At 39.9% G+C, this 13,269-nt stretch overlaps 1 protein-coding gene across 4 annotated transcripts in view; it reads left to right on the plus strand.

The window, feature by feature from the left end:
- Nucleotides 1-13,269, plus strand: part of LOC114710927 (broad substrate specificity ATP-binding cassette transporter ABCG2) — a 123,212-nt gene that overhangs the window by 74,984 nt on the left and 34,959 nt on the right. For all 4 annotated transcript variants that reach the window (XM_028895237.2, XM_028895236.2, XM_028895238.2 and 1 more), the window contains one exon: nt 10,892-11,107. In XM_028895237.2, the coding sequence (XP_028751070.1) occupies nt 10,911-11,107 (197 nt within the window). In that variant the 5' untranslated portion in view covers nt 10,892-10,910. The remainder of the gene's footprint in view (nt 1-10,891; nt 11,108-13,269) is intronic.

The following is a 13,269-nucleotide window of genomic DNA, read 5'->3' on the forward strand; positions in this document are numbered from 1 at the left end:
AGGGGTTAAACTCAGGGCATGTGGCTAGGTGGCAAGTGCATTTAACCACTGAGCCTGACTTCTAGAAATTGTAGGTTTACCGTGTAATCTAAAGGAAATACGTGCCTGAGTAGGAGTCTTGCATTTACAGCTATGAATAAGAGATAGCTGAGGGTAAAGACCTTAGCAAGAACGGTCTTGCTCCGTGACCTCGGCTAAGTTGTTAAAGCTGTAACTCAAATATATGTACCTGTAATTAGTGACCTTTGAGACTGTAAGAAGACCTTTGGAGGATGCTTTGAAGGGTTATAGCTATTTAACTTGATCTTGCTTTTCTTTTATTGTCCTGTTGGTATTTGAAATACTGAACAAAATAGTATGGAACTCACTTGAATAACAAATGTGGTACTTCATAAAGTTTTATTGTCTCTTTTATTGTCAGGTCTAATTCTTTGGGATTCACCTCATTTGTTTTGCGTGAGGAAAAAGACTGACTTTAGAGAATTATGAAAACAGACATGTTTCTTTCCAGCGTTGCTCATGTTATAGATTTGTTGTTCTCAGCTAGAAGAATGTAGCAGTTACCTGGGCAATGTTTATTTTAAATTTCATTTAAGCACTTGATAATTTTGAAGGTGTGTTTACATGCATGTGTGAGTGTGTGTATGCATGTGTGCATGCCACAGTGAACATGAGAAGGCCAAAGGATAACTTGGAGTTGGTTCTTTCCGTGAAACATGTGGGATCTTGGGATTGGACTTAGGTTATCAGGCAGCGACTACTCACTGAGCTGTTTCACCAACCCTATTTTATACTATTTAGAAGCTTAGAAATAAATTTATTTGATAAAAAATATAGAAAAACTTACGGCTTTATAAAATTGTTGATAAGTAACCTAATAATAAAAATATATCCTAAGACAATAAATAATGTAGACTTGTATTATCCAGTTCAGCATCATATGTAGAAATTGAATTGAAATTAAGTAAGTCTGAATTTCTCAGTCACATTATTTGTTCCAAATGTTCCATATGCATCAGGTGCTGGGGCACACGTTATTTTTAGTCTGACTCTGTTGTGTTTAGCTGCAATACTGAAAACAAATTTCTTTAAAGACTTCTATTTGTGGAGTCCTTTACACACCAAGAACGGGGTTTTTGGTAAGTCATTTCTTACGTAATTTGTTGACTCACAGTTGCTAATTTTGAGCTTTGGTAGTGTGTACCTGTCGCTGGTGCTTCCTGATCTCCTTAGTTTCAGACACAGCATCAGGTCTCAGTCCCTGAACACCTTTGCCTACAGTGGAATAGAGGAAAAACTCTTCTCCTTTCTCAGGTTGCGTTGGTAACATGTGACTTGAATTTAGAAGAACGAGATCAATAAGGAAAATTATAGCTACACATTGAGAGAAAACTATAAATCAAAGGCGAAGGTTAGAATTGGGGCCTATTTATTTACTTATTTATTATTTGAGACAGGGTCTCACCCTGTCCAGCCTGACCTGAATTCCTGAGATGCTCCTGCCTCGGCCTGCTGAATGCTAGGATTGCAGGCCCATGCGTCACCTTCACCATTCACAGTTTTGATAGTGGAAGGCGGTGGGGGAGGGTTGGAGAAAACAAACCATGTTAAGATAATTAGGTCCTGGGCCTGCACGATGACTCAGTGCACAAAGCCACTTGCCTCCGAGCTTGACGACCTGAGTTCAATCCCTGGGTCCCACGTTTAGAAGGAAAGAACTGACTCACACAAGTTGGCCTTTGACCTCCCTCCAAATGAGTGGGTGTGTGCTCCGACACACGTACACAATGCTGCACACAAATAAATGTAATCAAATATTTTTTAGGACAGTAGATGGAAGATGGGATAGTTCTGTGACAGTGTCTGTAATTGGAATGAAACCCCCTCCCCGCCTTGCAGCTCTAGAAAGACTTTTGGAGCCTTGCTTTCAGGCAGATGAGGCCTTTGGGGAATCTGAGTGCCTTAAGCTCAACGTTACTTTTTCTCCTCCTAACCCTCTCTGGCCTGGGGACTTAACTCCTTGTGAGTGTGCCCAGGCCTCTCCTGTGACCTCTCGCCCATTTAACAGTCTGTTTTTATCTCTGCTGAGTGTCTGCCAAAACATTTCATTGACTGAGAATAGTCGACAGTGTAAGTTGGCCAGAATGTCTACCTGGAGGGGTGAGCTGGCGAAATAAGAGTGAAGGAAAGTGTCCCTATTCACAGATTGGTAAACTGAGAGAACACTCGATGAAGTTAGTGAGGAAAGCAAGGTCACTCAGAAGAGAGAAGATTGGGATGGGAAGCCCAAGACAGACATTTTTCCTCTGGACTCTGAAACAGTTCTAGCTACCAAGCTTTAAACTGGGAAACACTATCTACTAATGGTGCCGTACAGCAGCTCTGACTTGTACGCTTTACTAAGTCTAGACCTGTTGTAGAGGCTGCCAGAAAACTGTACACCAAAATACAGCTCTGTGGTATTTGGATTGACTCTAAATTTGTGGACAATACTAAAGCTCTGTACCTGCCCTCCTCTACATGTAAAGAGTATAAATATATAGTTTTGTAGTGTAAGTTTACATTTTTAAGGGAGCTGATATTTCTGTAGATGTTTGCATGTGATAGCTCATTCTTGGGGAGACTTACTGGTAAGACCTTAGCCCTCTTGCCCTCAACTGTCCAAACTTGTGACTGGAGTCCAAGCTCTTCCCTTTAACCCAAGAAGGGAGAAAGTCCTCGACCATCTGGCCTCTCTAAAGTATCATTTTGTATGTGTGTGAAATTTCTATGCAGAGCAAACCAAGCCTTGAACTTTTTCCATTTAGCCCCCTTTTACCTGAAAAACCTTTTAATATAATACTTGGTAGGGCATATGGTTATATGGGTATACAAATCAACATTTAGTGATAATAAAACATTAATAAAGCTATTTTATTTTAGATTTTATGTGGGTTTTTTTTGAGAATTTCATACACAGTGCTATATTTACATTATTTCCACCCCTCTTTATTCCCCTCCAACTCCACTTGTATGCCCTCCCCTCTCAGATTACTAACTTCTGTAGCTAGAATTTTCCTGCCTGGCCCACAGTCAGGACAAATCTCTGTCATCCACCAGTCCCACAGCCGCTCAGACCCAACCAAGTAAACACAGAGACTTATATTGTTTAAACTGTTTGGCCTAATGGCTCAGGCTTCTTGATATCTAGTTCTTACATCTTAAATTAATCCATTTCTATAAATCTGTACCTTGCCACGTGGCTCATGGCTTACCAGCATCTTCACCTGCTGCTTGTCATGGCAGCGGTTCACAGTGTCCCCTCTGCCTTCCTGTTCACTCAATTCTCCTCTCTGTTAGTTCCACCTATACTTCCTGCCTGGCCACTGGCCAATCAGTGTTTTATTTATTGACCAATCAGAACAATTTGACATACACACAAACTTCTTTAATTGTGTGTGTGTGTGTGTGTGTGTGTGTGTGTGTGTGTGTACACAAAACCTGCTGAATGCATTGAGTGTTGCTCCTATGTATACATGTTTAGAGCTGATCACTTAAGATTAGACAACCCATCTCTCAGGGACCTTGTCCTGGGAGAAAACTGATTCTCCCTCTCCCAGCAGCCTTTAATTGCCTCTAGTTCTTCATTTAGGGGTGGCATCTTGTGAGATTTTCCCATCTACACTGGCAGGTGTTGCCATGTAGGCCTTGTTTGGGTCACCATATTGGTGAGATTTCATGGGTACAGCCTTGCTGTCAAATATGGAAGACACTATCTCACAGCAGATGTCCTGGTTCTCTGGCTCTTACAGTCCATCCTTCCCATCATTTGGGATGATCCCTGAACCTTAGGTCTTAGCGATGCAAAGAATACATGCTTCAGAAAAGACAGTGTCTTCAATAAATGGTGTTGGAAAACAGGTTGTCCACATGCATAAGAATGAAATGAAGCTAGTATCTATGACCATGTACAAAAATCAACTCCAGATATATCACTTTAATGTGAAATTAATTCTGCAATGTGAAACCACTAGAAGGAAACACAAGCAGTACCCCCTAAAATATAGGTGTTGGAAAGAACTTCTGAATAAGATTCCATTTGCTCAGGAATTCAGACCAACAGTTGACAAATAGGACCCTGGATCAAAGACCTTAATGTGAAATCTGAAATGCTAAAACAGCTAGAAGAAAACAAAGCCAGTACCATCCACGATGCAGGTGTGAGAAAGATTCCATCTGCTCAGGAATTCAAGCCAACAACTGACAAGTAAGACCCTATGAAACTTAAAAAACTATTGTACAGCAAAACAGTCAGGTGAGTGAAGTGAAATCCCACTGTAGAATCTTTCTCAGCCATATATCTGACAAAGGATTAATATCCAGAATATATAAAGAACTCTAAAACAAAGAATCAAGGAAACAACCCAGTTAAAGATAGACTATGAATCCGAACAGAGAATTTCCAAAAGAAAAAAGTAAAATGACCAAGAAATATCTTTAACAGTGTTCACAATCCTTAACAATTGGGGAAATGCAAATTAGCAGTGCTTTAAGATTTCATTTTACTCCAGGCAGAATGGCCAAGGTCAAAAACAGAAATGCTGTTGAAAATGTGGAGAAAGGAGAGCCCTTTGATACTGGTGCTGTTACAAACAGGTTCAGCCACTGTGGAGATAAATCTACTTTAGAACAATTCTCTGATACACATAGGATTTTATCATTTATTAAAGACAAAAGCAAATTTGCACAGGAAATGGAATATGCTTGTTTATTTTTACATGAATTAAATATTATCTGGGATGATCAATATTTTAATTTTATAATCCATAGTGCTGGAAATACCACTTCACATAGATGCATACAAAATAGCAGTAGCATGTCTATGGCTATTTCAGAAATGGTTGCAAATTCTGTTCTAATCTCAGGTCAAAATTCTTATCATCTTTTTTTTTTTAATGAAATTCAAGTCAGCACTCAAAACAGTATTTTAAAAAATCAAACATTTTAACACAGGATATAGTAACACAAGATGTGTTTAACAGAAGATATAATGATTAGATACTTACGAGGAAGAATTATGGCTTTGTTTTCTATAATTAAACCATCATGCTTCTTTTAAAAAAGATTCACTTATTTTTATTTTATGTTTGGGTGTTTTTGCACAATGGGTGTGTATCTGTCACCTCAGCATACCAGAAGAGTGTGTTAGACCTTCTGGAGCTGGAGTTACACATGGTTGTGAGCCTCTATGTGGGTGATGGGAATCAAACCCAGGCCCTCTAGAGGAGCACGCCAATGCTCTTAGCCCATGAGCCATCTCTCTAGCTCACCTTTAGGAGTAGAAAATGTTGTGTAGTAAAATTGTACCTTTTTCTTTTCTTCAGTTTATGACATACAGTACTCAAATCTAAGCCACGGTGTTTCAAGCAGCATGTGTTGCTGTTGTGTGGTGACGGCATATGCAACGTTGAGGGCATATATTATGTGATGAGACATGGGAACTCTACCAGAAAAATTATAGATTCATATGTGTTCGATTTTGATTTGAATTTATTCAGGTACCCTTTACTGTTGCCAAACTATGTGTGATCCTCCCCATTTAGTTCCAGGAGTGTGTGTGTGTGTGTGTGTGTGTGTGTGTGTGTGTGTGTGTGTGTGACTGTAGAAAATGTGCATAAATAATAACCCCTTTCCTTTTGCTAATTGGGTCTTTTGTCTGTCCTTTTGTATGTGTCCCTGTTCTTGTGTATGCCCATATACAATCAGGTATATGTATGGGGGACAAAGACTGATGTTGGATCTTGCTCAGCTGCTCTTACTGTTTTGAGACAGAGTCTTTCATAGAACTTTGGGGTTGCTGATTTGGCTAGACTGGCTAGAAAGCCCTAGGGAATCCTCCTGTCTCCACCTTCTTAGTGCTGAGATTACAGGCATCCCTCACATTTTTGCATAGTTGGTGGGGAATTGAACTCGGGTCCTCATGGTTTAAGAGTAAACACTTTACTTGCTGAGCCATATCCCCAATTCTCATTTGGTTTTTTATTCATTTGCCCATTTTTGCATGTATTTATCTTATTGTGTCTCTGTGTACATGTACACATTTTTTCGTGAGAACCACAGTGCCCAAGTACCTGTGGAGGTCAGAGGACAACTTGTAGTAGATGGTTCTTTCTTTCCACCATCTGTGATACAAGGATAGAACTCAGATTGTCAAGCTTGGTGGCAAATGTGTTTACCCACTGGAACAACTTCCTGGCCCGGTTTGCTCTTTAAAAGTCTCAGAATGTTATGCTTGAGCTCTACCACTGAGTTACACCTTCAGCTTGTTGTTGGTTTTATTCCCTGGGTTTAGCTAATATGGGATGGTGAGAGGAAAGGCTTCTCCTTTCCTAAAACTTAGGGGAGGCTAGAGAGATTGCTCAGTGCTTAAGAGTACTGGTTGCTCTTCCCGAGGGCTTCTCGGAGACCTTCTCAGCATCCACATGGCTGTTCATTTACAACCATTTGTAACTTCAGTCCTAGGGATTCAGCACCTTCTTCTGTCCTCTTTTGGCACTGGGCACATACGTAGTGCACAGACATGCATTCAGGCAAAACACCATACACATACATTTTTAATAAAATAAAATTTAAAATAAATAGAACTTAAGGAACCAGAGAGCAGGCTTAGCAGTTAAGAGTGCTTGCTGCTCTTCCGGAGGACCCAAGTTTGGTTCCTGGCTCCCATTTTGGGCAGCTTACAACCACCTTTAGCTCCATCTCCAGAGGATCCATTTCCCTCTTGCCTCTTTGGGCACCTGCTCACAAATGGTGCATGTGCACGCGCGCGCGCACACACACACACACACACACACACACACAGAGATACACAGATATAAAATGTTATAAAATCTTAAAGAAGAAAAGAAAACTCAAGGGAAATATATTTTTTCAAAAGGAGGACTCAAAGAGGGTAAGGCAATTTGGCCATCCAGGAGAGTCTTGTTCATGGTTAGTTGGTTTTAACAAAACTTCATCTCTCTGAGTCCTAGAACCTGGGGTCCTTTCTGGTAATACTCATATGCGACCTCCCTTTGCAAGCATGTCTGCCCTACCTTTCTGTACTAACTGGCCCTTATCTCTGCCCTTACCTCCTAAGCTTTTCTCAGCATTCACCATACACCAGTCAGAATGTTCTTTTAAAACCACATTTAGTATTATGAGCCTCAAGTATGGTGTGTGTGTGTGTGTGTGTGTGTGTGTGTGTGTGTGTGTGTGTGTGTACTGTTTTAGTTAGGGTTTCTGTTGCTATGATAAAACATCAGGATCAAAAGCAACTTAGTGAGGAAATTCATTTCACGCTACAGCTTGTAAGTATATCACCGAGGGAATCTGAGGTAGGAACGAGGCAGGAATTGGCGTAGCATCCTTGGAGATGTTTAGCTCCTCCTGACTTGTTCAGTTTTCTTCCTTATATAACTCAGGACCACTTAACCAGGGGCAATACCACCCACAGTGATCTGGGCTCTTACATATCATCAATCAAGAAAGAAAATGCTCCATAAGCTTGCTCACAGGACATTCTGGTGGGGGAATTTTTTCAGTTGAGATTCCCTCTTTCAAAATAACTCTAGCTCATATTAAGTTAACATAAAACTAGCCAGGACATAATTTTATATGGGTCTTTCCCTGTCTCCAGTCCTCAGATCACTGCCACCATGATGTGAAGGCCTGGAACTGTGTCATTGGGCTGGCTCCAAACCTACACTACTAAGTAGTCTTAGAGTGTTTTCAGTGCTGGATGCTTGAAGGTGGATGTGTCAGATGATGGGCACATCAGAACCACTGGTCAATAGAAGACATTTTAAATGCAAGAAATAAATTTTGAAATTAAAAACCACAGTTTATGTCTTTTTTCTTTTCCGTTTATGAGTTGGAATTACCCCCAAGTGACTTGAGGCCTCTTGCTCCTTGTCAGTGTTATTATCTTGATGTTAATGTCAGTAAGTAGTTTAAGCCTCTTAACCAGTGGTGCTGTGGCTGAGGCAGAGATTGTCTCTCCAGAGGCAAGAATGTTTGTGTAGGAAAACACATGTTAATAAGAGTCCAGCTCTGAACTCTTAACCCATGGCTACCCCTGCATCTGCCGGCATGTACAGTAGTGAACAAGTGGGCAAGTGTATCTGACTGAGGACAGAATCTACCTGTGTATTGCCCTACTTGTGTGTGCTTGTCAGCATATGTAAAACAAGCTTTGCTCTCTGATTAGAAAGCAGTATTTGATTAAGAGTATGGCAAAGAAGAGAAAATTCTTATTTTCAAAACAGATTATCATAACAGGCTATAGAGAAGAAAAATGCTGCCGGGCGGTGGTGGCGCACGCCTTTAATCCCAGCACTCGGGAGGCAGAGGCAGGCGGATCTCTGTGAGTTCGAGGCCAGCCTGGGCTACCAAGTGAGTCCCAGGAAAGGCACAAAACTACACAGAGAAACCCTGTCTCGAAAAATCAAAAAATCAAAAAATAAAAAAAGAAAGAAAAATGCTCAGCTTACAAAAACAAACAAAAAGTGGGGTCTTAGTGATGAGAAAACAAGAGGACGAGAATTAGTGATGCTAGTCGACCCTCACAGAGGTGGCAGAAGTGTTGTAGAGTATTATTTCAAGGTGTGTTACTTTTGTTTTTATTGCATTTGTTTAGCTCTATGAAGCTGTGTTACTATGTCTGTCAAAAACACCTGATGTTCTAATAAAGAATTGATCGGCCAATAGCAAGGCAGGAGAAAGGGTAGGCGGGGCTGGCAGGCAGAGAGAATATATAGAGGGAGAACTCTGGGAGGGAAAGAAGAGTAGCCAGAGCAGGAGGAGGACGTCAGGAGCCAGCCAGCCAGCTACACAGCCAGCCACGGAGTAAGAAAGAAAGGTATACAGAAATAGAGAAATGTAAACGCCCAAAAGCAAAAGACAGATGGGTTAATTTAGGTTAAGAAAAGCTGTCAAGAAACAAGCCGAGTTAATGCTGGACTTTTGTAGTTAAAAATAAGCCTCCGTGCGTGATTTATTTGGGAGCTGGGTGGTGGGCACCCCAAAAGAGAAAAAACAACCAACAACACAGAAGGGGAGAAAGGCCATGATACTGATGTTGTTACCAGTTTATCTATTGTAGATCATTGCTGCATGGATGATCTTCCTTAGGTTCTTTAGTCCAAGCCTTTTATTAGTGAAAATCTCACAAAAGTCTCATTTCCATCTTGAGGCAATGGCCAATTTGAGTCAAATGATACGTTCTTGATTCCTTTACTGTGTTTGGGAGAAGGACAGAAAGTGGCCACAGTGGCTGGTCACACTGGGGTTGGCAGTAGGAGATTTGATTGATGTGTTTGCTTTGACATACCTTGGTTTCTGTAGATGTGGATAGATGTACAAAATATTTAGCATAAAGCTGTAAAAATTTCTCCGTCCCTTGTGCTTTCCTTTTGATGCTTCAGGAGAATAGAACTTGGGCTAGTTGTTATTGTTTATTATGTTCAGGTATTTTCCTGTGTGTCTTAAGGGCCATTCTTTGGTGTGCTAATACACTTTTTCAAATGAAGAGAGCGGTAGATGCTAAGTTTGGGGTGTAGAAATGTTATTCAGAGATTATGCTTCTTGCCAGTTTTTCCTCGGCACACCTTTGAATTCCTTTGTATTTGTCCTGCTTGTTGACTTTGGAACTTCATTCTGACACTTGGCATGCTCATCTGTTTGGGAAAATACTGTCCAGAATTTCTTTAAATATTGATTCTCCTCTATTTCCCCTCCCTTCCCTTCCCAGGTCTCTAGTTAGATGTGTGACAGACTATCTTAGTCCTTTTCCCACCCCGCCCTCCTCTTTTGAAGTTCTCCTTCCACCTGGAGGTTCTTTTTCCTCCACGGTGACCCTTTTCACTATTAAATCCAATCAGTAAATTTCATCATTAAATTTAATCCTGGATGTTTCCTGCATAATTTTCATAGGAACCAAACTCCTAGAAAGGAGGGGGCAGCAATGAAGTAAGTCCAGCTCCCCAAGCCCTTTCTCTCCTGTGTCTGCATGTATAAATTTTATACATGTGAAATTAAACTCATGAAAATAAGCAGAAAGAAAGTTCTTCATGGATCTATGTTTTTCAAACGTGAAGACTATGTTTACTAAACATAACATGTTAAATCTGTTTCATAAGCTCAGTTAACCTGAAGGTCTTAGTCTAATCCCATGTTTAAGGGGCTTTTTATAGTGTGCATTGTGAAACATTTTAAACTTGACTTGTAAACTTAAGTCTCATTTTTTGCTTTACAGTCTTGAATTTTTTAATTGCTCATTTGATGTAGTTAATAATAATTCATAATTTTCTAAGTTGTCCTAGAACTTAAATATATTTCCTCATTATGATTTTGTCACTGTAGACAGTTTGGGAAGGACAAAATAACCAAAAGTGTACAATCTACAGTCAGAAAAAAATGCTCCTGAGTCTGACTGCTCAGCCAAGTCCACTTTGCTAATAACAATGTTATAAACGCTAAGTTCAAACAATGATAAGATGAGCTGATAAGGTATTTACCATGTAGTCTGAAGTTAAGTTTTATCATATGCTTTTAAAGCTAGACAGGATGAAAACTTACCCATCTTGTTTTCTGATTACTTAGTTTTGAGTACTTCTCATATTCAGTTGACTACCCAAGGTCTTATTTCATAGGCATTTGATAGTCAGTGGGAGTCGAAGTGAATGAAATTATGTTTGTTCCCTGTTACTTGATCTGAGGTGGTTCTTATCCCAGTGCTGTGAGAAGAATGTCCATTTGAAAAGAATCTACAAATTATAGAGCAGTGTAAAGACTTATTTTAAAAGTACCATTATCTGTGTTGATGATTTCGTTTATTCATACTGTTAACTTACTGTTGCTTTTCCCTCTGTAGGAAGGCAGAAATCGAAAAGATGTCTTCCAGTAATGACCACGTTTTAGTACCAATGTCACAGACAAACACCAATGGCCTTCCTGGAATGAACTCAAGTGACGTGAAGACGCTTACAGGAGATGTGTTAAGTTTTCATAACATCACCTATCGAGTGAAAGTGAAGACTGGGTTTCTAGTCCGGAAGACGGTTGAGAAAGAAATACTCTCGGGTATCAAGTATGTGTATAAGCTCTTTAAGAGACTGCTGTATTTCCCTACAGTGACCTTTACAACAAGTCACCGGGAACACTTCATGTATTTGTACCTATGTATAGAAACACATTCTTTTATTTCTTTTGTCTAAACTAGGACATAAATTACTTTATCACTTGTTAGGCATATATTGTACTGGCAAAGAAACTGTCAAAACTTTTTAAAAAATGGTCTCATCTTTTTGAACATTTTAACATAGCATTTTGTTATGACTAGTAAGTCTTATGTATTAGTGGTAGAGATCTAACTTTGTGATTTATAGTGTGTTGATTGTAAAGATGTAATTGTAACCTCAGTTTTAGTTTTCCAGTCTATGAAACAGAAGACTTGCTGATATACTTTTTAATATGTGTACACTTTATATTCTGGTAGAAAGAAGTTGGAAATGCAATATAATTCGAAAATCCTTTGATTTTCAAATACAGCTGTTTTAATAAATGACTTATTTATGGTAAGCAGATTGTAGTCGTCAAGGATTTCCTTAGTACTCTCCCTCCATGATCCTGACAGGTAGAGGAGCTTGGGATATGGCTCAGTTTGTAGAGTGCTGGCTTAGCATGCACAAAGCTCTGGGTTTGTTTCCCAGAACCACATAAAACCCTGTGCCTGCCAGTAATCCCATCACTTGGGAGGTGGAGGCAGGAGGATCAGAAGCTCAAAGCCATCCTGAACTACACGAGACCTTGTTTCAAAAAGACAAAGCTAGAAGAATAAAAGTGTAAGGTAACTGATTTAGCTGAGGTTATATAATTGAAGCCCAAAGTGATGAGGACTTGAGATCCAACTTAATGTTCTGTTTTAAAAGTACTTGGTAATCTGTGATATTTGACCTTTCACCAAGCAATGAATTTATATTCAGAATATGGTGTTAAAGTAGGACCTAGAATAGAGAGTGACTGATTATTTCTGTAGAACTCATCACCACTCCCTCTTGGGTTGACATCAGGCTTGCTAATCTTTGACCAATTTCTAGACAGTTGAGTTTCTAGTTTACCATGATGGGAATGGTAAATGAATTTGGGTTTGTTAAGATAGCTGCCCTTTTCTGTCTTCCCCCAGGCTGCGGAGCATCTCTAAAAGTTCTTTGATCTGGTGTAACTGCAGGCCTATGTGGAACCAGCTGCATACACCCACGCATGCACGCAAACATACACACACACACACACACACACACACACACACACACACACACATTTTCTTTATGTTAATACCAACCTGCTTCCTCCAGAAAGTATGAAAATGATAAAATATGGGAAAGAATTTTCAGATGTAGGTGGCAGAAAATAAGGTCATGAGACTCGTTGGCCTGAGGCCAGGAGCATTGCAGAATTACAACTATCCATGGGGCCAAACCTGCTGTCATCCTTCCTTTGTTGTTCTTTCTTATGTTAGTGAATCCTAACTAAGAGAAAAAAGGCGAGATCTTCTGAGTGCAAAGCTGTTATCATTCATGCGTAGGCAGAACTGACTTACGAAAAACTGATAATCTTTTTTGAAGTATAATAATATAAGAGTTAGGATGTAGCTTAGTGGTAGGTGGCTTGTCTATCATATGCAAGGCTATGGGTTCAAAACCCAGTACCCCCAACACACACACACACACACACACACACACACACACACACACACACACACACACACACACCCCGCTGGTCACTTCACATTTGTATTGAAAAATAAAGATGGTATTATTAGAATAAGGACTGTTTTAATAAATGTACAATACATACTGTGAGATGGTACTCTGTGAGTGTGTGTATGTGTGTTATAATTTTTGAGGATTATACCTAGAACTTTGTGCATGCTACCCAAGTGTTCTCCCACTGAACCATTCTGTCGGTCCCCTGTGATTCTCTTCAAGCAGATAATGACTGGATACACACTGAGTGTATCAGGTGTTCCAGGCTTCACAGTGTGCTTATGGTAGAATGGCATGCACATTAGCAAAGGAGGAAGCAATTGTCTTAGTATCCCCTTGACTACTAAAGTAGAAGCAAATCTTGTTTTTTCTTATTTTTAGTTCAATTTGTATAGTTAAAGGGACAGCTAGGATTGTATTCTTGCTCACTCACATCTGGTTTGCAGGGTTTCTAACCTTTCCTCTGTCTACTGGCTTTAACTAAGTA

Source organism: Peromyscus leucopus, chromosome 3 (assembly GCF_004664715.2).
Source record: "Peromyscus leucopus breed LL Stock chromosome 3, UCI_PerLeu_2.1, whole genome shotgun sequence".
NCBI classification, from domain to species: Eukaryota; Metazoa; Chordata; class Mammalia; order Rodentia; family Cricetidae; genus Peromyscus; species Peromyscus leucopus.